At 45.3% G+C, this 26,330-nt stretch overlaps 1 protein-coding gene across 1 annotated transcript in view; it reads right to left on the minus strand.

The window, feature by feature from the left end:
* Window positions 1-26,330, minus strand: part of HTT (huntingtin) — a 797,032-nt gene that overhangs the window by 196,004 nt on the left and 574,698 nt on the right. Inside the window, exons 48-49 of the mRNA XM_029606726.1 lie at window positions 4,216-4,429; window positions 3,893-4,038 (exon numbers count right to left, since the gene is read on the minus strand). Of these exons, the coding sequence (XP_029462586.1) occupies window positions 3,893-4,038; window positions 4,216-4,429 (360 nt within the window). The remainder of the gene's footprint in view (window positions 1-3,892; window positions 4,039-4,215; window positions 4,430-26,330) is intronic.

Here is a 26,330-nt window from a genome sequence, read left to right on the forward strand (position 1 = left end):
GGGAAAGCCAACAGTCGCTCAGCAGCGCATGATTCAGAGAGAGGTATCTTCAAAGGATACTAATGATGCATTAGAATTAGGGTGAGGTTCCAATAATAAGAAAAATAGTCCAAGTGCCTGTAACTAAAAACTCACCTGAGCTAAAAAATTCTAACTTATCCCTATCAATTTAAAAGCAGAATGAAAATACAAACAAAAAACAAACTTTGAAATGTTTGTATGCTAATGCCAGAAGTCTAAGATGGGAGAATTAGAATGTATAGCAGTGAATGATGACATAGACTTAATTGGCATCTCAGAGACATGGTGGAAGGAGGACAATCAGTGGGACAGTGCTATACCGGGGTACAAATTATATCGCAATGACAAAGAGGAGAACCCCAGAGGCGGTGTGGCGCTTTATGTCCGGGATGGCATAGAGTTCAACAGGATAAACATCCTGCATGAAACTAAATGCACAATTGAATCTTTGTGGGTAGAATTCCCTTGTGTGTCGGGGAAGACTATAGTGATAGGAATATACTACTGTCCACCTGTCAAGATGGTGAGACTGACAGTGAAATGCTAAGAGAAATTAGGGAAGCTAATCAAATTGGTAGTGTGGTAATAATGGGAGACTTCAATTACCCCAATATTGACTGGGTAAATGTATCATCGGCACATGCTAGAGATATAAAGTTCCCGGATGGAATAAATGACATTTTAATGGAGCAATTGGTTCAGGAACAGACAAGACAGGGAGCAATTTTAGATCTAATTTTCAGTGGAGCACAGGTTTGGTGAGAGAGGTAATGGTGGTGGGGCCGCTTGGCAATAGTGATCATAATATGATCAAATTTGAATTAATGACTGGAAGGGGGACAATAAGCAAATCCACAGCTCTCATGCTAAACTTTCAAAAGGGAAACTTTGATAAAATGAGAAAAATTGTTAGAAAAAAACTGAAAGGAGCAGCTACAAAGGTAAAAAGTGTACAAGAGCATGGTCATTGTTAAAAAAAAAAAAATACAATCCTAGAAGCACAGTCCAGATGTATTCCACACATTAGAAAAGGTGGAAAGAAGGCAAAACGATTACCAGCATGGTTAAAAGGGGAGGTGAAAGAAGCTATTTTAGCCAAAAGATCTTCATTCAAAAAATGGAAGAAGGATCCAACAGAAGAAAATAGGATTATGCATAAGCATTGGCAAGTTAAATGTAAGACACTGATATGACAGACTAAGAGAGAATTTGAAAAGAAGTTGGCCATAGAGGCAAAAACTCATAGTAAAAACGTTTTAAAATATATCTGAAGCAGAAAGCCTGTGAGGGAGTCAGTTGGACCGTTAGATGATCGAGGGGTTAAAAGGGCACTAAGAGAAGATAAGGCCATTGTGGAAAGATTAAATGATTTCTTAGCTTCGGTGTTTACTGAAGAGGATGTTGGGGAGGTACCTGTAACTAGAGAAGGTTTTCAAGGGTAATGATTCAGATACACTGAACCAAATCACGGTGAACCTAGAAGATGTGGTAGGCCTGATTGACAAACTGAAGAATAGTACATCACCTGGACTGGATGGTATACACCCCAGGGTTCTGAAGGAACTAAAAAATGAAATTTCAGACCTATTAGTAAAAATTTGTAACCTATCATTAAAATCATCCATTGTACCTGAAGACTGGAAGATAGCTAATGTAACCCCAACATTTAAAAAGAGCTCCAGGAGTGATCCGGGAAACTACAGACCGGTTAGCCTGACTTCAGTGCCAGGAAAAATAGTGGAAATTGTTCTAAACATCAAAATCACAGAACATATAGAAAGACATGGTTTAATGGAACAAAGTCAGCATGGCTTTACCACCCAAGGCAAGTCTTGCCTCACAAATCTGCTTCACTTTTTTGAAGGAGTTAATAAACTTGTGGATAAAGGTGAATCGGTAGATGTAGTGTACTTAGATTTTCAGAAGGCGTTTGACAAAGTTCCTCATGAGAGGCTTCTAGGAAAAGTAAAAAGTCATGGGATAGGTGGCGATGTCCTTTCGTGGATTGCAAACTGGCTAAAAGAAGGAAACAGAGAGTAGGATTAAATGGACAATTTTCTCAGTGGAAGGGAGTGGGCAGTGGAGTGCCTCAGGGATCTGTATTGGGACCCTTACTTTTCAATATAATTATAAATGATCTGGAAAGAAATACGACGAGTGAGATAATCAAATTTGCAGATGATACAAAATTGTTCAGAGTTGTTAAATCACAAGCGGATTGTGATAAATTGCAGGAAGACCTTGTGAGACTGGAAAATTGGGCATCGAAATGGCAGATGAAATTTAATGTGGATAAGTGCAAGGTGATGCATATAGGGAAAAATAACCCATACTATTGTTATACAATGTTAGGTTCCATATTAGGTGCTACCACCCAAGAAAGAGATCTAGGCGTCATAGTGGACAACACATTGAAACAGTCGGTTCAGTGTGCTGCGGGTGTCAAAAAAGTGAACAATGTTGGGAATTATTAGAAAGGGAATGGTGAATAAAATAGAAAATGTCATAATGCCTCTGTATCGCTCCATAGTGAGACCGCACCTTGAATACTGTATACAATTCTGGTCGTGCATCTCAAAAAAGATATAATTGCGAAGGAGAAGGTACAGAGAAGGGCGACCAAAATGATAAGAGGTTAGGACTTTTCAGCTTGGAGAAGAGACGGCTGAGGGGGGATATGATAGAGATGTTTAAAATCATAAGAGGTCTAGAACGGGTAGATGTGACTTGGTTATTTACTCTTTCGAATAGTAGAAAGACTAGGGGGCACACCATGAAGTTAGCATGTGGCACATTTAAAACTAATCGGAGAAAGTTCTTTTTCACTCAACGCACAATTTAACTCTGGAATTTGTTGCTAGAAAATGTGGTTAGTACAGTTAGTATAGCTGTGTTTAAAAAAGGATTGGATAAGTTCTTGGAGGAGAAGTCCATTACCTGCTATTAATTAAGTTGACAGCCACTGCTATTACTAGCAACATTAACATGGAATAGACTTAGTTTTTGGGTACTTGCCAGGTTCCTATGGTCTGGACTTGCCACTGTTCGAAACAGGATGCTGGGCTTGATGGACCCTTGGTCTGACCCAGTATGGCATGTTCTTATGATTCTTAGAGAACTGGCATTATTTTTCAGTATACATAAGACCTTTATTGGAAATGCTATGTGGGATAATACTCAATCATACTTTTTTGTCAACTTATCATGTGATATATCTTCCTCCTAAAAAGGTGTTCCTTGTTCACCCAGTAGTTGGATGATGTTCTCTACATACAATATTGCTCTATTGAGTTTATGTCATTACTAGCTCCACCCTGTTGGGCAGTTATACTTTGCTCATTGTCTTGATGGTATTTAAAATGTGCAACAATGCAACAGCATTTTCTGAATGTTTAGCAGCTGTTGACCACAGTATACATTTTGGTTTATTGAAGGAGAGACGTTTTTTGATAGCTCCCTAATATATTTCATCAAAACATGGACCATTTTGAAAATGTTATGTTTCTACACCAGGTCCTGGCTAGTTGCAATGGCTTTGTCTGATATACAGTGTGGTGCATCTACTGCGAATAATCCATCAGTTTAGCACTGTATCTCTTCAACTTCATATGGTGAATTGTTTTTGATTTCTCCTTGGATGTTGCATTTTACACCTTAAAATACTTATATATAGACTATATTTTGTGGGGTGCTATGAAAGATTTTTGTACAATATTTTCAAAGCACTGGATGGAATGACACTCTAATTCAAAGAAATACGAAATCTTTAATTCTATTATGTATGTTTTTATGTACCCCACTATGAACTTTGGAGGGTGGGAAACAAATACTTTTAAATAAATCAATAAAATAGGCATTTTTATTCTCTTACCTCTAGTGATAGTACTACAAAGTGCACAATGTCCGTCTCTTTGTCAGGCTGAATCTGGAGAGATACTGGCAGTTTAGAGAGTGACAGCATATAGTAAGCTAGTGCACGGGAAAGAGTGATCACAGACTGATAGAACACTGCATCACCTACAAGAGATAACTCTTGTTAATGGAAAATAGAAAAACAAGCTACATGTTCACCTTATATAAAATAAAATCATTATAATAAACACAGCTACAATTCAGCACAATTACTGAGAAACAGTTTCACAAAATGAGATGATTAAAGCAAACAAATGGCCATTAGAAACATATTTTCATTACCATATATATCGCTTAGCTTGTTCCAGTAGGGTGTGCTCTCAAATGGCTGTAATGGTTTGAAGACCTGATGGCAGGGAGGAAGCTGCTGTACAATGTGGGTTACATGATCCAGAGTCACTCTAAGTGTAGTTTCAAAAAATGTGCTGTTCTGGTCTCCTGAGATCCTGCTAACACCCAGGCTTAAGCAGGGTGCCAATAAGCTCAAGCTGAAATCCTAAAATGACATTCAGGAACTAGAATTAGCCAACTCTACAGAGCTACTTTAAAACAACAAAATTCTGACCTAGTGTTAAATAATGTAACATGTCTGTAATATATAGTGGAAGTTTTCTTTCCCTTCATTTTTAGTATCTATGAAAATGAAAAACTAATAGCGTTAATTAAACTAGTATATACAGGGGATTCGCCTAGATTCTCACCAGTCCAGATTTGCACTGTCCTGAGCTGCTCACTAGAAAAGAGTCTGTACCATTTCTCAATGATACAGGCAAACAAACACTCAAATAAACGTATGTGTGACACTAAGAGGACTTCCAAAATCTGTTATTAGACTGACTACAATCTCAGTATAGTAAAGGATGGGATGAGTGATTTTTATTTTACTGACCTTATAACCTAAATAAAACAATAAGACTTAGGAGAAATAATAACTTACCCGATAATTTCCTTTCCTCCACCAGTCAAGAACATAATTTCCTTTGCTCCACCAGTCAAGAACATAGGAAAATTAGGACTTACCTGATAATTTTCATTCCTGTAGTACCAAGGATCAGTCCAGACTGCTGGGTTATGCCTCCCGTCCAGCAGATGGAGTCAGAGAGAAACTGAAAAGGCACCACTGATATACCCTGGTGCGCCCCCTGCGATCCTTCAGTATAATCCATAACAAAGCAGTATGAAAATTAGAAAACTATGGCAAACTCTGTGACTAGATCAAGATAAAGATGAAAAGTATGAACATGTGGAAAACGAGGAAACCATGCAGTCAACCATACAAAAAAGAACAAGTACCCGTAAAAACGGAACCCGAAAAAAAAGAACAACAGTTGCGGGACTTTATACTCTTCACTGATATGGGCGGGCGTCTGGACTGATCCTTGGTACTACAGGAATGAAAATTATCAGGTAAGTCCTAATTTTCCTTTCCCTGTACGTACCAGGATCAGTCCAGACTGCTGGGAAGTACCCAAGCTGCCCTAAACGGGGTGGGACCCTGACAGTCCCGCACGAAGCACACCACTGCCAAAGGAGTCCACCGTCGGAGCGCGCACGTCCAAACGGTAATGTCTCGCAAATGTGTGCAACGTCTTCCAAGTAGCCGCTCGGCAAATTTCCTGTGAGGAGATAAACCCACTCTCTGCCCAAGACGCCGCCTGGGAGCGCAGAGAATGAGCCTTAAGACCCTCCGGAACGGCGCGACCTTGGGAAATGTAAGTAGAAACAATCGCCTCTTTCAACCAGCGTGCTATCGTAGCTTTCGAAGCTTTATTCCCTTTCTTTGGACCACCCCACAAGACAAACAGATGATCAGACAACCGAAAAGGGTTGGTAACGTCCAGGTACCGCAAGAGCGTCCTTCGAACATCCAACTTGCGAAGTACCGGTTGCCGCGACGCCTCCGCTCCGTCAACCGCAAAAGCCGGTAGGTCCACCGTCTGGTTGACGTGAAAAGCGGAAACTACCTTAGGCAAAAACGAGGGAACGGTACGTAGAGAAACCCCCGAATTAGAAATACGGAGAAAAGGTTCCCTACAAGACAACGCCTGAAGTTCCGAGATTCGGCGAGCCGAACAAATAGCGACGAGAAAAACAGTTTTGAGAGTGAGATCCTTGAGAGTAGCCCTTCGTAGGGGTTCAAACGGAGAAGTACAAAGACCCCGGAGAACCAAATTTAAACTCCAAGAAGGACAGATAGGTCGTACCGGGGGTCGCAAATGCTTAACTCCTTTTAAAAATCGTGCAACGTCCGGATGCATGGCAATGGAAATTCCGTCAAGTTTACCGCGGTAACAGCCTAAGGCTGCCACCTGCACACGCAGAGAATTATAAGATAAACCCTTCTTTAGACCCTCCTGCAAAAAAGTCAGAATATGAGACACCTTAGCCTTCCGCGACGGCACCTCCAGACCCTGACACCAGGAGTCAAAAAAACTCTCCATACCCTGACATAAGCAACCGAGGTAGAGGGTTTACGAGCCTGCAGAAGAGTAGTAATGACCGACTCCGGATATCCTTTCTTTCTCAATTGCCGCCTCTCATAAGCCAAGCCGCTAGACAAAAGCGATCGGCCTGGTCGAAAAATACTGGACCCTGCCGAAGGAGCCGAGGCAGATGCCCGAGACGCAAGGGGCCGTCCACCGCTAGATTGATGAGGTCGGCGAACCACGGCCTCCTTGGCCACTCCGGGGCTACGAGAACGACGGGTCCCGCGTGGGATTCTATTCGCCGCAATATTTTCCCCACCATCGGCCACGGTGGAAACACATACAGAAGAACGTGCGTGGGCCAGGGAAGAACTAGCGCGTCCACGCCCTCCGACCCGTGTTCCCTTCTGCGACTGAAGAAGCGAGCTGCCTTGGCATTCAAACGAGTTGCCATGAGGTCCAACCATGGAGTTCCCCACCGGCGGCAGATGAGTCTGAGTGCCTCGGGAGATAGTTCCCACTCTCCCGGATCTAGGCATTGCCTGCTGAGATAGTCTGCTTGAACGTTGTCGACTCCTGCGATGTGAGACGCCGCAATCCGAGACAGGTGCTGCTCTGCCCACACCATCAATTGGCTGGCTTCGGTTGCCACCGGTAGACTCCGTGTACCGCCTTGCCGATTTATATACGCTACCGTGGTTGCGTTGTCGGACAAAACCCGAACTGCTCTGTCCCGAATCAAAGGCAGAAAATGTTGTAGCGCTAGGCGAACCGCCCTTGTTTCCAAACGATTGATAGACCACGTGGTTTGAGAAGGCGTCCAACGTCCCTGAGCGGACTGAGACTGACAGACTGCTCCCCAGCGCGTCAGACTGGCATCGGTCGTGACAATAATCCATTGCGGTGGCTCCAAATCGGTACCTTGGAGCAAGTGGACCGGATCCAACCACCACTGCAGACTGGTCCGCGCTGGGGGTAAGAGTGGCAAAGGTATCTGAAACTCTTCCGATTTGGGGTCCCAACGAGACAGAAGGGCCCTCTGTAGCGGCCGCATATGCGCAAAAGACCATGGAACCAAATCCAGAGTGGACGCCATATATCCAAGGACCTGTAAGTAATCCCATACCACTGGCAAGGAAAGGGCGAGGAGACGGCGAACGTGCGCCATCAGCCGCTCCATCCTTGCCCGTGGCAGGAAAACCTTCCCCACTTCGGTTTCGAACGAGGCGCCCAGAAATTCCAAATTCTGGGAGGGGATCAGATGGCTCTTGGGGTAATTGACTACCCACCCCAAGGAGTGGAGGCGATGGAGAACTGCCTGAATTGCGTCCTCGCAGAGACGGCGCGATTTCGCCCGAATGAGCCAGTCGTCCAAATAAGGGTGTACCAACACTCCGTCTCTCCGAAGACTCGCCGCCACGACCACCATTACCTTGGTGAACACTCTTGGAGCTGTCGCCAGACCGAACGGAAGAGCGCAGAACTGGAAATGAGATCCCAGGACCATAAAGCGCAGAAATCTTTGATGGAACTCTTGGATTCCTATGTGCAAGTAAGCCTCCGTGAGATCTAAGGAAGCCAAATACTCGCCTTTGTGTACCGCGGCGATGACCGAGCGCAGGGTCTCCATCCGAAACCGCGGTATGCGCAAAGCCCTGTTGACCCGCTTGAGATCCAGAATCGGCCGGAACGTGCCCTCCTTTTTGGGAACGATGAAATAGATGGAATAACGGCCTGTGCGCTGTACGGCGGGCGGCACTGGCACTATCGCTCCCAGCTCCTGTAACCGCTCCAGGGTCTGAGCAATTCGTTGTTGCTTTACTAGAGAACCGCTGGGAGAGATTAGAAACAAATCGCGCAGGGGTTTTGCAAAATCTAAGGCGTATCCGTGAGAGATAATGTCGAGGACCCATTGGTCCGTGGTAATTGTGGCCCATTCCTCCCGAAAGTAAGAGAGTCGTCCTCCGACCTCCGGGACGGAGGAATGGACCGGCATCCCTTCATTGAGCCGCTTTAGAGGTGGCGAAGGTATGAGACGCCCCTGCGCGGGCCGGCCTTCTACCACGAAAGGAAGGAGTCCATGACTGGGAGCGCGTAGATGGCTGCCTTGTAGCAAAGGAGGAGCCCCTCCCCGATCGAAAACGTCGCTGCCCGCGAAATCGTCTGCGAAAAGTACCCGAAGGGCGAAAAAATCTAGGCCTGTCCTCTGGTAACTTGAACACCTTATTCTCCCCCAAAGACCGGATAAGGTCTTCTAACTCGGTGCCAAATAACAGTTTTCCCCGAAAGGGAAAGGAACCGAGTTGGGCCTTGGAGGAAGAATCTGCTGCCCAGTGACGCAGCCAGAGTAACCTCCAAGCCGACACTGCCGAAGACATAGACCGGGCCGAAGTGCGGAGGAGGTCATAGAAGGCATCTGCGGCGTAAGCCACCGCAGATTCTATGCGGTTTGCCTGCTCTGCTTCATCCGGAGGCAGATCCTGAGATGTCAACATCTGTTGTACCCAGCGAAGGGTAGCCCTTTGTACCATGCAACTGCAAACTGCCGCCCGTACTCCCAAGGCAGACACCTCAAAGATGCGTTTAAGCAACGTCTCCAACTTCCGATCTTGAAGATCCCTAAGGGCCGTACCCCCTGTTACGGGAATGGTGGTATGTTTTGCCATGGCAGTGACCGCCGAATCCACCCTTGGCACCCTAAGGAGCTCCAAGGATTCAGTAGGGAGAGGGTAAAGCTTATCCATAGCCCGGCTGACTCTAAGAGTTGCCTCCGGATTATCCCATTCCCGGGACACAAGCTGAAACAGTTTATTGTGAAAAGGAAAAGCATGCGCGGGAGTGCGGAGCCCATCCAATTCAAAATCCCCTGGCTGGGCATTTGAGTCTATCTGGGGTATTGGAATCTTTAGTTCCCTAAGGACATGAGTAATCAACGGATCCAATTCCTCCTTATGAAATAACCGGAGAATCTGAGGATCATCCCCCTCAACCGGGTCAACAGGGTCCGTACCCCCCACGTCCGTATCAGGATCCGGAGGGGACGGAGCCTGTGAAAGGGGAACCGGAGCTGCAGGCTGTGGTTTTGGAGGGGGAGCCGGAGAAGCCTGCTGCGGGGGTTTAGGAGGAGCCGGAGCTGGATCTCCCAATCCAAAGAGACCTGTAGAAACTCTTCCCTGTTTAGCTGGGCCAGGATTACCCTGATCCCATTCCGTTTCGGCTTCCATATACGCCTTATGGAGCAAAAGAACAAATTGTGAGGTAAAGGGATGAGGTCTTTTCAAGGAACCTCCTTTTGCTCCCCCAGGTGGCAAATCTGGCCCGCGGGGGCTAAGGTCCGGCGGGGACAGAGGGGGGAGGTCCTCCCCTTCTTCGGAGGAAATCGCGTCGCCCTCGAGCTCATTTAAAATGGCCGCCGAATTTTCCAAAATGGCCGCCGCCCCCGGAATCGGCAGCGAGGACTGCCGAGATCTGCCCGACGCTGCCCGTGCACCAGTCCGAGGGGAAGGGGAGCCCCCGGCCGCGGCTAGCCCCCGCGAGGAGCCCTCACCCCCGGGAAGACACCGGGAGCAAAGGCCCTCGCGGGAGACCCGGCGGCCGTGATCCCCACACGCCGCACAAACAGTTCCTCGGGGCATTTTTTTTTTTTTTTTTTTTAAAGAAAATCCAAAAACGGCGCGAACAAGGGCTGGGTGACAAGCCACCCCTTCCGGAGACCACAGTGCGTACAGCAGGCTGGGACCAAATTACCTCGTTTTTTTTTTTGTTTTTTTTTTATTGAGAGCGCTGCCACCGGCAGCTAAGTAAATTACCTCACAAACAATTTATTATTGGAGCCGGTAGGGGGTGTAGTGCACCCGGCTAAACTTTTTCTCCGAGGAATTAAACTTCTCAGGAGTCGGAAAGGGAGAGTGATCGGCCCACCGATTAATTCTCCCCTCCTCTCACTGGGTAGGGCTGAAAGAAACCCCGGGAAAAGGCTGTAGGGCAGTGCCCTGCCTTGCCTGCTACGGCTCCTATTAGCAATACCAAATTAGCAGTACCTCATTAGGTACAAAATATTACCTTGATCCAGTCACAGGATTTCTCCTATATACTAATCAAACCTGATAGGGAAACCCCTTCACAATTCAATTTACAGGAGATCAGGACCGCAAGGTTATGCTCTCTCATCTGCTGGAGTCAGAGATATACTGAAGGATCGCAGGGGGCGCACCAGGGTATATCAGTGGTGCCTTTTCAGTTTCTCTCTGACTCCATCTGCTGGACGGGAGGCATAACCCAGCAGTCTGGACTGATCCTGGTACGTACAGGGAAATAGGTTTTATCCCTCATCCAGCAACTGGAGGCAGAGTTTTCTTTTTTTTTTTGACAACATCACTGTTACATGTCATGTATGGAACCAGTAAAGCCAGTATACCACTGACAAACTGTGTTTTATTTTTAAAAATTGCTGTTGCTTTAAAACAAACTAATGCATACAATTTGAATAAAATATCAACTACTTCTTAAATATAATCTTGTAGAATTTAAATTAATGAAAAACATCTCTATGTCGGGGAAGAGAATTATTTAGAAAAATTGGTCTCTTAATAGATTTTTTTTTTTTTTTAACTTTTCTCTCTTTTTATTTACTTACTTTTTTAAACTAAAATCCTTGACAACGTAACATCTCTTAACATTGGCAGTCTGCACTTCCGTGGCCGTCCCCCACACCCCCCCTCCCCATGTCTCCTCCCCCCAACGCCCCACATATCACACCGCACTCCTTCTTTGGTGAAACAAAGGCCGCAGCATTTATTAACATTAATTAACATGAATCAACATAATTACATTACCGGTACCCGAGCCGTCGGTGCTCTCAACCCTAGTGCATTCCGGGCGTCAAACCGGCGTCCGCCGTTTAAACCAGTCCGCCACCATCTTACCGGCCCCCCGCCGTGACCAAGCCAGGGGACCATTCCTCCAGGCCACCCACGCCTGAATACATGCACTTTCTTTTCCCGAGGACTTCCGGTCCCTCCTGACCGTGTCCTCGAGTTCCCCCCTTACCTACCGACTCGGGTACCCCCGCCCTGCTGCGACGAGTCCTTTCATTATTGTCGAGATGTAGCTTGTCCTCTTCTCCCTATGTCTGTGACTGACTCCGCCTTCTTGCGGCATCCTTTTATTCCTCTGGGTGGGTGGGTGGGGAACCGGCGAGAGCGGGCGGAAAAAAGGCCGAGGCCCGCGCTCGCCGCCTCCTTTAAAGGCCCATCCGGGTCTCTCGGGAGACCCCCGGGCTGACGTCATCGCGTCGATGATGCGCGCGGCCGCGCCGGCGCGTCATCAACGCGATGACGTCCGCCTCTCCCCGCCCGTGGGGAATCGTGCGCCGCCGCGGAGATCGCCGAGGACGGACGCCAGGTAGGGTGGTGGGGGTCCCCCCCTCGGCAGACGCCATGTTAAGAGGGGGGGCCCTCCCCGCACGAGGCGAGTCGGCCCCGTTTAATTATTCTTTCCCAGGTGGGTTTCTTGACTGGTGCAGCATTAGTAAAGAAAAGGAAATTATTGGGCAAGTTATATTTTCTCCTTCTTGAACTTTCTTGCTGCCCTAGTTAAGAACATATGGGAAGTACCAAAACCCATCTAATCAGGGTGGGAGGATGTTAAACCTGCTTTCAAAACAGCAGCACCAAAGGCTTCATCCTATCAAATGCATCAAATCTACGGTGCCTTGTGAAAGGACTTAAAATCGTCCATATTGCAACCCTACAAATATCTCCCAGACCCACAGAAGCAACTTCAGCCCAGGATGAAGAAAGAGACCTTGTTGAATGGGCTTTGATAAAATCTGGGGCTCGCTGACCCTGCATCAAAATAAGCTGATGAAATTGCTTCTTTAACCCACCTTGCAACCGTAGTCTTCGATGCAGTTTCCTTTTTGCGCGGGCACCCAAACAATATGAATAATCTTTCTGATTTTCAGAATTCTTTAGTCATTTCTATATATCTTTTACGCTTTTTTTTCACATCTAAAAATTTTTAGAGATGCTGTAATACCTTTGCAAACTGTGTTTTTGAATGTCAGTACAATGATCTTTTTATTGATATGAAAACTTGAAACTACCTTTGGTAGAAAGGAACGTACTGGACTAAATACCACTGATTTCCTGGTATATCTTAAAAAGATAACGCCTATAATTCCAATACACGTCTGGCTGATGTAATTAAGACTAAGAAGACTGTCTTTACAGTCACATTTTTGTGAATAATATTTTCCAAAGGCTCAAATACAGACCTAGATAATGCTCTTAATATCAGGTTTAAATTTCATAATGGTACCGGTGGCCTTCTAGGAGGGTGCAACAGTTTCACCCCCACTTAGAAAACATAGGGGAAGCCACAGATAAACCTTTAATTCTTCCTCTGTAGCACGAGCTACTTGAACCTTCAAAGAATTTAGAGCCAATCTTTTATCAAGACTTTCCTATAAATGACAAGATGCCTCCGAATTGAGAACACCACGGCGATAAAAATTTACTCTTACAATAGAATTCAAATGCATGATTTCTTTTACATAAGCTAGAGAAATTGAGCTCTTTTTAGAATTCAAAAGTGTCTTAGTTACAGAAGGCATATACCCCCTTTTTAATTAACTTAGACCTTTCAAGAGCCAAGCCTTAAGTGAAAACTGAGAAGGATCTCCCATTAATATGGGCCCTTGATGCAATAGACCCTTCATTCCTATTTGTCTCAACCGCCGATCAATCATCAGTCTTCTCAAATCTGTATAACAGCATCTCCATGGAAATTGTAGGGGGTGGTCTGGTGGTCAGGAAGAGGAACAAACACTGGGAAGGAATGGGAATAACTGGCCCATGGGCTATTGATCATGGTTGGCACCCAGTAGAGCATGGTGGGGAAGCTGATATGTGGCAAAGATTTGATACTGGGCAGTCAGCTTGGTCTAGTAGGATTGGGGCTATAAGGTCTTCGAATTCTGGTGCTGGTGTGGGTCTGTGATGGCAGGTCCGGCTGCAAAGGACGAGTATCCAGGGACATCTCAGCAGGAAGCTTGGAGGAGTGAAGCACCAACTCGGACAGCAAACAGGTCTAGAGTGACTAAGCTTCAGAGAGGAGATGCATGCCAGCAGGGTGCAGAGGCAGGAGACAGAAAGACTCAGGGTTTGTCGATCGATGGAGTGGCCAGCAACAGAGACAAGACAGCAGCAGGTGAGACTAATGGGGATGGGCTAAAGGAAATACAGGAGAGTGCAGGAAAGAGGACGAAGTCTAAGGAATGGAGTTCATATTCTTCTTCCTCGGACTCATCCTCTTCATCTGATACTAGGGATAGGCCAATAGTGTGGGGGGTAATGGGAGATGGTTCAGAGTTGGATATGTGGCATCTGGTGTTGGTGGCATTTACAGAATTACGGTAGGGCATGCCTAAGGGGCTGCGAAAGAAAGTTTGAAAACTGTGTTATATGACATTTTTAGTTTAAACAATTTTATTGCTTGAAAAATGTGCAGACAACAATAGGCACTGGAGATGCACTGTGACTCTTACATGCACATGCAGTTCATCATAGCAAAGCATGACAAAAAGATTTTATAACAGTAACTGAGTCTCCCTTTATCCCCCGTCCCTAAGACAATCCACCCCCCACCCCCTTTGGCATTCCCTCCTCCCATCCCTTTCGCTAGGCCCCCCTTCCCCCCTCTCCACCATACCCATAGAAAATGTCTAAATTCAGTGGTTAACGTACTATGTAACCAGACAACACATTGTAAGTCCAGAACTGCCTCCTTAGCCATTCAGGATTAGACTTCTGGAACGATGCGGCAATAATTGGATATAGTCATTCCAGGTAAGCAGGAAGGTACTTCGATGTCGTGGAGAAGTCCGAGAGATCATGCATTCCATCGGTAGTAGCTGATGGAGGTGATTACGCTTGGTTTACCCGCAAACACTCTGAAACCTCTGCAAATGTTACAAAATGCCACTGCGAGGATCCTAACTAAATCTAATAAAAGGGACCACATTACTCCCATTTTAAAGAACCTTCACTGGCTCCCTATCAAACACAGAATCCTCTATAAATCCCTATCAATAATCCACAAAGCCATCTATAACTCTATTCCAATGGACCTCACCATCCCTTTACAGCTTTACTCCACCTCTCGTCCGACTAGACAAGCTCAGAAAGGCACGCTAAGATCCCATCCTCTCAAGCCTTCACTTAGCAAAAGAGCTATTTCCACTGCCGGTCCTAATCTTTGGAACTCACTCCCACCAGACCTTAGAATTGAACAATCGACTCCCACCTTTAAAAAACGACTAAAGACCTGGTTGTTCAACCAAGCATTCTCTTAATCTTAAATTCAATATCTAAGCTTTGATCTCCAGGACGGTCCACTACTTTGTATATAATTACTCCTATTAAGTTATTATTATTTATTTTTTCCAAGTTCTATTTACCCTGTTCATTGTATGACATTATTCTTTATACTGTCAATCTATTGTTGTAATGTAAACCGAAGTGATTAGTAACTTTGTTACCAGAACTTCGGTATATAAAACTGTTAAATAAAAATAAAAAATTACGCCACTCCCAAAATGATGGTGGGGTCGGGTTTTTCCAATGCAGTAATATTAATTTCTTACCCACATAGCAAGCTTTGCGAGAAAACAAGCATGATCCTCGGCCTTGTATGAGCAAAGGAGGTAGCCAATCAGTTTCAGTTGTGGCGTCGGAGTTACCACTATGTCCAACAAGTCTGCCAAATAATGAATAATTCGTCCCCAATATTGTCTAATTAGTGGGCAACTCCAAAACTTATGTGAGAGCATTCCCTCCACCTGATTACATTTCCCACATATTGCCGAGGGTGTGAGATGGGACTGGTATGCCACCTTGGTGGATATATATGCCCTCCACAGAAACTTATACTGCATTTTGCAGTAGTACATATTTAGGGTCACCTGAGATATTTTTTGGAAGCAGGAGCGAATTAACGTTTTCGTGACCTTAAACATCACTTCAGCATTCCACCATTCAGCTAGCAACGAGTTAGGGTCAATATGTATCCGATCTCTGACATACTTGTAATAATATGACATGGAGGGTGGATGGTCATTTGATAATTGCAAGGAGGCCTCTAAGGTCTGGAACACTGCAGGTTGCAATAAGACCGCCGGGAGGGAGTTAATATAATGTTTTATTTGCAAATATGAAAACTCATGGGCCCCTTGTCAGACCATAGGGGACTGCGAGTTCCTGTAATGGTAGCACAGTCCCATCTCCATCCAAAATGTTATCCAAGTGAGTAATCCCCTTGAGGGCCCAAGTCCGTAAACCAGCCGATTGGGAGCCCGGCTGGAAGTCTGGGTTTCCCATTATCGGCAACAGGTAAGCACACGTCAATGGTAATATCAACTTTTTTGTAAGCACCAGCCAAGTGTGTCGGATGGGGGATAATAAGACCCGCAGCGGTGTTGGGAATGGGGCTTTCTCCCGTGGGGCTTATACAGAAAATCGGGGGTCCAAATGACTGAGCAGCGGATGTTCTGCCAAGATATCTACATATCTAGACTCTCCCAATAGCCAGTCACGGACTATTCGAAGATTATTAGCCAAGTTATACATTCCCAAATCTGGAACCCCCAGCCCTCCTGCAATCGGGGAAGTGGGATCCTTGCTCTTTTCCCTTACCAGAAAAATATACGCATTACCATTTAACCAGATCTTTGTGATTAAGGGTTAAGGGCAAATTTTGAAAAACATATAACCATTTGGGTAGAATAACCATTTTAAACAAATTAGTTCTACCCCCCAAGGAGATTGGAAGCAAATGCCAGGTCTTGAGCAGTTCTTGTGAGTGAGATAACAATTGGGTAATATTAGGGCATATAATTGTGTAAGCTGGGTAGAAATGTGCACTCCAAGGTATTTGATGGCCCCTTGGGCCCATGCTAGTGGGAACTGCCCTTCCCATTGTTCCTGGAGAGTGACTGGAAACGCTAGGGCTTCTGATTTAATCACGTTAAGTTTTAAGCCTGAAAACAACCCAAACTCCTGGAATAGGCGTAATAAGAAAGGCAGAGATGACTGGGGGGGGTGGGTTAAAAAAAACTAAAATGTCATCTGCAAAGGCAGCATATTTGAAAGTTTCCGACTGATATCGGACTCCCCGTATCTCCCGAGACGTTTGTATGGCCCGTAATAAGGATTCAAGTTGTAACTAAAAAAGCAGCGGTGACAGGAGGCATCCCTGTCTTGTGCTTCATCCCACCCTATCGGGCCAATACAGTAAATGTCGCGGGAGAGCCAGCGAGTGCCCGCTCTCCCGATGCACCCACCGGCCAGTGTCCTGGGCGCGTGATTCAATATCGCCCCGTATGCAAATTAGGGCCCATGGTAAAAGGAGGTGCTAGGGACACTAGCGCATCCCTAGCGCCTTCTTTTTGACAGAAGCGGTGGCTGTCAGCGGGTTTGACAGCCGACGCTCAATTTTACCGGCATCAGTTCTCGAACCCGCTGACAGCCACGGGTTCGGAAAACGGACGTAGGCAAAATTGAGCATCCGTCTTCCAACCCTCGGGCAGATTTTTAATTTTTTTTTTTTTTTTTGGGGCCTCCGACTTAATATCGCTATGATATTAAGTCGGAGGGTGTACAGAAAAGAATTTTTTTCTGCTTTTCTGTACACTTTCCCGGTGCCGGCCGAAAATAACTCCTGCCTTTGGCAGGCGTTACTTTCTGTATCGCGCGGGAATGACTAATAGGCCCATCAACATGCATTTGCATGTTGCGGGCACTATTAGTGTCGGGGGGATTGGCCGTGCATTTTCCACGTGCTATTACCCCTTACTGTATAAGGGGTAAAAATAGCGCGTCGAAAATGCGCGGCCAAACGGGGGCTAACAGTGCGCTCAGCCTGAGCGCACTTTACTGCATCGGCCCGTAAATGCTGCTGACTGTGACCTATTAACTGTTATAATGGCAATAGGGTCAGTATACAGCAGACGAATTGCCTCGTAGAAAAAGCCATCAAACCCTACAGAGCGAAGTGTATGAAACAAATAATCCCATTCTACTCTGTCGAATGCTTTCTCAGCATCGAAACTAACCACTAAATATGGTTCCCCAACCTGGGAGCAAAGAGTCATAGCTGCTAAAGTTTACTTAATATTTTTAAGGGCAAATCGCTTCCGAACGAATCCCACCTGGCCCGGGGCTATCAAATTGGGAAACAGGGTTGCTAAACGCTCCGCCAACACCTTAGCTAGAATTTTTTGATCCTGATTTAACAAAGAGATGGGGCAGTATGAGGTGGCTTGCATCCGATCTTTGCCCGGCTTTGGTATGAGCATGATAGTCGCACAATTAGTGTGTGGTGGGTATGAGCCTCGGGTGATAAACGCGTTAAAAGTACTCGTCAGAAGAGGTGTGAGTTGTTCAGGGCACGATAGAATTCTACTGTATATCCATCTGGTCTGGGTGCCTTGAACCGTTTCGTATGGTTAATGACACCCCAGACTTCATCTGACGTTATGGGTTGATTCAACCATTTTTGTTGCTCGGAAGTAATACCTGGGAACGTCAACTGAGAGGAGTACCATTTCATTGCATATAAGTCCACAGATTCTGACCTATAGAGGTGGGAATAATATTCTCGAAAGGTATTTAAAATTGAAGGAGTATCAGATACCACCTGGCCTGACTGGGTTCGCATGGACGCTGTGAATCGGGGGCCACGTTGTGCCCTAATTAAGTTGGACATTAGTTTCCCAGATTTACTACTAAACTGGAATAGTTTAAATTGGTAATATAGGGCCTCATTTTCCAATATCGCAGTGGTAACGCATGAGGGGGCATGTCCTATGCAAATAAGGCATTTTTCGTGCAGTGGGGAAACATCACCGCACGCGATGTTTTTGCCATTCGCGGAACTGGAGTCGCAAATCGCGAAAACATCGTGCACCACGATGATTCATTGGTTGTTTTATCGCGGTGCACGATGTTTTCGCGAAAGTGTCCAGCCAGTTGGGGGCCACTTTCGCATTCAACATGAGACCTACGGAAAGAACAGTGGTCTCTAGTGAAGATTTGCTGGCCGTCGGAGTGAGGAAACTCACTCCAAGAAGAGATTTGGGCAACGTTCTCTCAACCTAGCTTGTTGTTGCCCAGGTAGAGTGTCCATCAAGCTAGGTTGAGAGAACGTTGCCCAAATCTCTTCTTGGAGTGAGTGTCCTCACTCCGACGGCCAGCAAATCTTCACTAGAGACCACTGTTCTTTCCGTAGGTCTCATGTTGAATGCGAAAGTGGCCCCCAACCCCCTACGCTCATACCTAATCCCCACCTCGAGTTACTAGGTGGCCCTCCCATAGGGATACAAATACTTGTCTAGGCATAGGCATTATAGGACGTCAGTCAGTCAGTCAGTCAGTCTCTCTCTCTCTCTCTCTCTCTCTCTCTCTCTCTCTCTCTCCGCATGCTGGAGCCTGAAATAGGCTGTCCGGAAATGTCGTGCACCACGATAAACCTTTACTGCCCTCTAGCGCAGTATGTAACGCAAATGAAAGGGTTGTAGCTATGAGCCGCGCTAACACTGCGGCTGTTTCGCCGCACACGATAACTGTGTCCCGCTTTACATATGCTCCGCCCCCCTGAATACCAAATTAGAAATTTGCATTCGCAAATCGCGATAACGGCCATCGCGATTTGCGAATTTATCACACGCGGTAACTCCTTGGAAAATGAGGCCCATAGTAGGCTCTTCTTAGCTCTTTGATGTATTAAAGAGTTGAGTGTGTTTTGTATTGTTAGATACCTTTCCTTATTGGCTCATGAGTGTACAGATGTCAAGGCTCATTTTGCTTGGTAAAGTTGGGCACTTAACATTAAGAGCTGCTTGTTTATCATTTTCTGTCTTCTGGCAGTGTGGGAAATGATATCCCCTCGAAGAACTGCCTTTGTGGTATACCAGCATAGTATAGGGTCAGTTACATGTTCCTTATTAAAATGTAGATATTCCTTCCATTTATCACCGAGATAATCTTGAAAGTGGGTGTCATCCGCTAAATCATAGGGGAAACGCCAACTAAACCCTGATGGGTTGGCTGGTGTGCCCCCCTAGTGTGACCCAGACCGGTGCATGATCCTATATTATTTATATCATCATACCTGCTTCTTGTAATTGAGAAAAGGCATGCGTACTCAACAGAAGATAATCCAATCTAGATTGGGACCCATGAACCCTAGGAATATGGGTAAAGTCATTTTCGGTAGGGTGTAAAGTGCGCCATGTGTCTACCAAGTGAAGAGATTGTTCAAGAAACAGAATACCATTGCTCTGAGCACTAGTACTCTGGCGAGCGGAGTCTTTGTCCATCTGTGCAACCCGAATAGTATTGAAATCCCCTCCAATTAGGATAGTGTGTTCCATATAAGGGACCAAATGTTTATAGATATCTCGAAAGTACTCAAGCTGTGGGTTATTAGGAGCATATACATTACAATAGACTGTAATATTCTGATTTAATTCTGTAACCAAGATAATATATCTACCCTCCGGGTCCTTGACCTCCTTTTGCACCGTTAGTGGAGTATTTCTATTAAGTAATATAGCAACACCCGCTGATCTCGAGGTGGCCGAGGCATAATGCACTGCTCCCTCCCACCTCGTGCACAATTTTCTGTGTTCCAAGTCACTTAGATGGGTTTCCTGCAAAAACGCTATATCAGCAGATTTTTTCTGCAAGGTGGTCAAAATTTTAGATCTTTTAATGGGGGAGTGGATGCCATGAATGTTCCAGGATATCAGATGCAGGCCTCTATTAGCGATTCATGTTCTGTTCCCCAAAAGGCATTGAAAAATTAAGAATTACCAGAATGACGGGGGCTCTCCCAGCTAAGGCTCCCATCCTCCAAAGTGCGGGCTAGTGCTGGACCAAGTTGTGCAGTCTACACTGGTCGGGCCTTGGAACACGTCGTTACGGCTTCATGTAGGGGTCCCTCTGTTCTCTTTCCTTCCCCCCCTTCCCCATCTGTCCCCAGCCCAAACTCCACCCACCCAATTATCCTCATTTACCTAACACGCCCCTATTGGGCAAAGAGAACACTCCTGTGTGCTCCATTCCCCCCCCCCCCTCCAAGCCCATGTGAAGATAACATGGTTTAACAATGAGATTGTAAACAGGCGTCTCTTCAGTAATTAGTGAGAAAATGTTTCAGTACCAGGAATACAATCTAAAATTTGTAAAAGGGATCAACTTAGAGCCGGGGTTAACAGTCCCCGCTTCCTATAACCATAACCCAGGCAATAACATTTCGAAAGTCAAAATTTTTAAACAACCCCAGGCCTATGGCATATGCCCTTTGCCTTGTAACTGGCAGAGGGAAGAGGTGTCTGCCTGTTCGCACCAGCGGATTAGGGGCATAGCCTGCCTCTTCCAACTATATAATGGCCACTCTCTCCCGGATAACTGTTACCCAGCTACTCTCGGGAAAGTCAAGATTTCAGCAAACTGAGGATCAGTGCGGGAACTTTCCTGTTCCAGGAGAAATTGCTATGCTCCCTCGGGTGTATTTATCCACTTAGGACCTTGTGGAGTCGATATTCGTAGGCGAGCCGGGAATACCAGCGTTGCTCTAAGCCCCATGGCGTACAACTTAGTACAGTATGGAGCCATAGCTCGGAGTTGTGTGGTTATATATCAAAATCACAGAACATATAGAAAGACATGGTTTAATGGAACAAAGTCAGCATGGTTTTACCTAAGGCAAGTTTTGCCTCACAAATCTGCTTCACTTTTTTGAAGTAGTTAATAAACATGTAGATAAAGGTGAACCGGTAGATGTAGTGTATTTGGATTTTTAGAAGGCATTTGACAAAGTTCCTCATGAGAGGCTTCTAGGAAAAGTAAAAAGTCATGGGATAGGTGGCGATGTCTTTTCGTGAATTACAAATTGGCTAAAAAGACAGGAAACAGAGTAGGATTAACCTTTTAGGTACCAAAGTTCCACAAGTGGAACATTTTTTCATATACTTAGCACATTTTTTATATCATACTTATACCATATTTGAGTCTAGTTAACTAAGATATGTAAAAAGGGGCATCAGGAAATAATTCTTTCAATGAGCAGGATCTAAAAGGTTAAAAGGACAATTTTCTCAGTGGAGGGGGAGTGGGCAGTGGAGGCCTCAGGGATCTATATTGGGACCCGTGCTTTTCAATATATTTATAAATGATCTGGAAAGGAATACGACGAGTGAGGTAATCAAATTTACAGGTTATACAAAATTAGTTAAATCACAAGCAGATTGTGATAAATTGCAGGAAGACCTTGTGAGACTGGAAAATTGGGCATCCAAATGGCAGATGAAATTTAATGTGGATAAGTGCAAGGTGATGCATATAGGGAAAAATAACCCATGCTATAGATACACAATGTTAGGTTCCATATTAAGAACTACCACCCAAGAAAGATCTAGGCGTATTAGTGGATAACACACTGAAATCATCGGTTCAGTGTGCTGGGGCAGTCAAAAAAGCAAACAGAATGTTGGGAATTATTAGAAAGGGAATGATGAATAAAATAGAAAAGGTCATAATGCCTCTGTATCGCTCCATGATGAGACTGCACCTTGAATACTGTGTACAATTCTGGTCACCGCATCTCAAAAAAAGATATAGTTGCGATGGAGAAGGCACAGAGAAGGGCGACCAAAATGATAAAGGGGATGGAACAGCTCCCCTATGAGGAAAGTCTAAAGAGATTAGGACTGTTCAGCTTGGAGAAGAGATGGCTGAAGGGGGATATGAAAGAGGTGCTTAAAATCACGAGAGGTCTAGAACGGGTAAATGTGAATCAGTTATTTACTCTTTCGGATAAAAGAAGAACTAGGGGGCACTCCATGAAGTTACGATGAGGCACATTTAAAACTAAACGGAAAAACTTCTTTTTCACTCAACGCACAATTAAACTCTGGAATTTGTTGCCAGGGGATGTGGTTAGTGCAGTTATTGTAGCTGGGTTTAAAAAAGGATTGGATAAGTTCTTGGAGAAGTACATTTCCTGCTATTAAGTTGACTTAGAAAATAGCCACTGCTATTACTAAGAACAGTAACATGGGATAGACTTAGTTTTTGGGTACTTGCCAGGTTCTTATGGCCTAGATTGGCCACTGTTGGGAGACAGGATGCTGGGCTTGATGGACCCTTGGTCTGACACAGTATGGCATGTTCTTATGTTCTTAAGGCGGGTCATCATTTCATTCAAATTTTGTGAAGCATAAGGGATGAATTGGGTATTTGCATCACATTTTTTAGGAATTCTATAATGGAATTTGCATAATATAGGCTGACCAGGTGACGAATAGGGAGACTGAGCTATATTCATATGCTCCGGGTGAGCATGGCTTTGGAGTTTATTGGAAAGGGGAGAGGTGTGCAGAACAGTGACCTAAGTCCTGGGAGGAATCTGGTATCATGAAGAACATTACTTTCTTGGAATTGTTTCCCCATTGTGATAGCCTTGGCATTTTGGGGTCATCACTTGAAGGACAAGGTGGTTTTGTTTTGGTGTGATAACCAAGGGGAGTGGTGGAGGTTATAAATCGTCAATCTGCAAACGTCTGTGGGTGTCTGCTTTGCAAAGCGAATGTGTTGTTGTGCCTCTGTTGGAATGTGACTGCGAAGCATGTCCCTGGTGTAGATAAATTCAATCGCTGATGCACTCTCTCATTCAAAGTGGGACATTTTCCGGAGTTTGGCACGCCAGGTGGCGGAAATTGGAGGACCATCCCGAAGTACCTCTGGAGGTTCGAGCTGAAGGAGCATGGAAAATGATTCAATCATCAGTGGCTCCAGCAACATGGGATTCATATGTCAAGGACAGAGGTGCTGTTTCTAATTTTCTTTGGGATCAGGTTTGAAAAGGGGGGCCAATAGTGGATGAAGCCATAGTTCAGTTCATTTTAGCAGCAAAACAGGCAGGATAATCAGTGGCTACAGTGCGGGCTCAAGTGGTGGGTTTTTCTTTCTTTCAAAAGATTATGGGTTGAGGTAATCCGGCAGTTTTTGTATCAACCGCCTGTTAGATGGTTGGGATAAAGAGGAGGGAGTGTGCAAACTGATAGCAGGAGGCCAATTTATTATAGGGAATTGCTGTTCATATCACCATATGAGGTTTTGTTGTTCGTCTGGCATTTGTTTTTACTTTTTTTCAGGGCTATGAGAGTGGGGGAGTTAGTGGCTTCATCAACAAGGCATCCAGAGAATGGGGGACTATTAAAGATGAATGTGTAGGAATATGAGTATCAGGTTTGTTTTCTGATACACCAGTTCAAGGTGGATCAGAAGTGTAATGAGCTAGTGGTCCAGTTGGGAGATTCAGTGGTTGCATTAGTTTTCTCAGTACAATGCGTGAAGGCTTTTTTACAAGTTCGACTATCTGGGGCAGGTTGTTTCCTGGTGTATGTTGATAGATCTCCTTTGACACGCTTTCTGTTTGCTAGTGTGCTGCGTATGGTAATCATGCATTTGGGTCTTTGTATAAGACGCATTCTTTCTGGATAGGGGCAGCCACTAGTGCGGCAGAAGCGGGTATGTCTGAAGAGCAGATTTGGAGCATTGGCCCGTGGCGATTAAAGGCATTCGCATCATATAGACGGGGTGAAATAAAGGTGTTGCAAAGGGTATCTGAGTGGGGGGGGGGGGGGGGTTACTAATCATGATATATGCTTGTTTTCTAGGGTTCCAGGAGGGTGAAATTGAGAATGGGTGTACCTGGGTCATGGGTCACTCATTTGTGTACTGGGCATACAAGGAGGGCTCTTATTGAGGCTGTACAGTGAGCATCTGGGTGAGACATGTCTGCTGGTTCAGACAGGGAGAGATGAGATGGAATCAGCTGTTACTGGTCATTATGGATTTAATACAGAACAGAGGCGATCCTGAGGTCCTGGTGGTACTTTTGGGGGGAGAGGGGTGGAAATGAGGAGACTTTGTTTCTGTGGTTCAAAAGGATCTTGGAGTTCTAATAAATGTGATGCTGGCCATTTGGTTTGGGTTGTCCAATATTTTGGTCAGGTGGAAGTTCCGAGATCAGGCTTTGTGGAAGCGTGGAATTAAAAAAGTTAATTAATAGGTGGGGGCATGGGTGGAGGGGCAGGGCGGATTTAGAATTAAATATGATTGAATAGTGGATGCTTGTGAGGGGCTGTATCAGATAGTATTCATTTGTCTGACATCAATATTAATTTGTTTAACAACGTGCTTCAAGAACATTTGAAAGATTTTTTTTGAGTAAAGGATCTGCAAAGCCGCAATGAGGGAAAGGAAAATTGGTTCTTATCTGCTAATTTTAATTTCTGTAGTACCACGGATCAGTCCAGACTCCTGGGTTTATACATCCCTGCCAGCAGATGGAGTCTGAGAAAGCTTCACTGACACTGCTTCATAATTTCTGGTGTCACCTGCAGTTCCTCAGCATTGACCTGTACCCAAGCACAAAACACTTGCAAAACTAATAAAAACTATCCAACTTAACAAATTTAGCAAAAACGTTTCTAACAAGTCTGTATTCCATACCCTGAAAAATTTGTAAACTGTATTAAGAAATTACAGCTGAGGAGACAACTCTCCACATCCATAGATTGGACGGGTTCTGGACTGATCCGTGGTACTACAGGAACAAAAATTAACAGGTAATAACCACATTTCCTTTCCCTGGAGGTGCCCGGATCAGTCCAGAGACCTGGGATGTACCAAAGCTCCCTATTTAGGATTGGACCTGGAGAGTCCAGCTCACAAGACACTCTCGCCAAACGAGTGAGTCTCCGGATCGCCTACATGTAGTAGATAGTGCATTGCAAAAGTATGCAGTGACTTCCAAGTTGCCACTCTACAAATTTCCTGTGGTGAAACCAATGAGCCTCCACCCAAAGGCCACCTGAGACTATATGTAGAATGAGCCCTCAAACCTTCAGATACTTGATGCCCCTTGAGAACGTATGACGACCCAATAGTCACCTCACAATGGTAGCCTCGGAAGCCTGGGTAACTTTTTACAAACTACTCCATAAAATGAAAAGACTGCTTGCTCTTAGGCTTGTCCTCCAGCAACTTGTGTACCTTATTCTCTCCCAGATTTTTCATCAAGTACTCCAATCCTCTCCAAACAAAAGGCATCCCTTAAAAGGCAAAAAACCTGAGACTTAGATGACACATCTGCTGACCAGTTGCACAGCTACAATAACCGCCTGGCTGACACAGTGGATCCCATAATACTAGACGAAGTTCTCACCATGTCATATAAGGCATCCACCACATAAGCAACCAATGCCTCCAAGCGTCAGCTTTAGCAGCCTCATTTCCAGATTTCACCTGCCCATCCTGAAGCTGTTTTACCCAGTGTAGGCACACTCTTTGCATGAAGCTGGAGCACATAGCCACCTGCAGACCCAGAGCCGACACCGCAAAGATCCTCTTGAGGTGAATCTCCAACTTCTGATCCTGAACATTCTTCAAAGCCATGGAACGCGTGATGGGGATAGTTGTCTTCTTTGTGACCACCAACACCGCAGCATCCACTTTTGGAAGGGAAAAGAGCTCAGTCTGTTCAAGCAAAGGATAAAGCTTTGCCATCATCCTTCACACTCTCAAGCCAGAATTGGGAGCTCCCCACTCCCAATCCGCCATCTTCTTCAGAGACTTATGATAAGGAAAGGCTATCGGGGGACCCCTAAAGAGCATCCAGGAACGGATCCCTCTCCTTCCATGACTGAGTTTTCCTGTGGGACTTTTAGCCAAGCTCTTCTAGAACTTGAGGAATCAAAAGGCTTAATTCCTCCATCCAGAACAAATAGAGCACCTTGGGGTCATCCCCCTCTGAAATCGGAATATCCTCCAGATCATTCCCCGGAGCCATGTCGGCTGCATCTGGATGAAAACCTTGGTCCAGCGACAATGCTGCCTCCGG

The sequence above is a fragment of the Rhinatrema bivittatum genome, chromosome 1 (genome assembly GCF_901001135.1).
Source record: "Rhinatrema bivittatum chromosome 1, aRhiBiv1.1, whole genome shotgun sequence".
NCBI lineage: Eukaryota > Metazoa > Chordata > Amphibia > Gymnophiona > Rhinatrematidae > Rhinatrema > Rhinatrema bivittatum.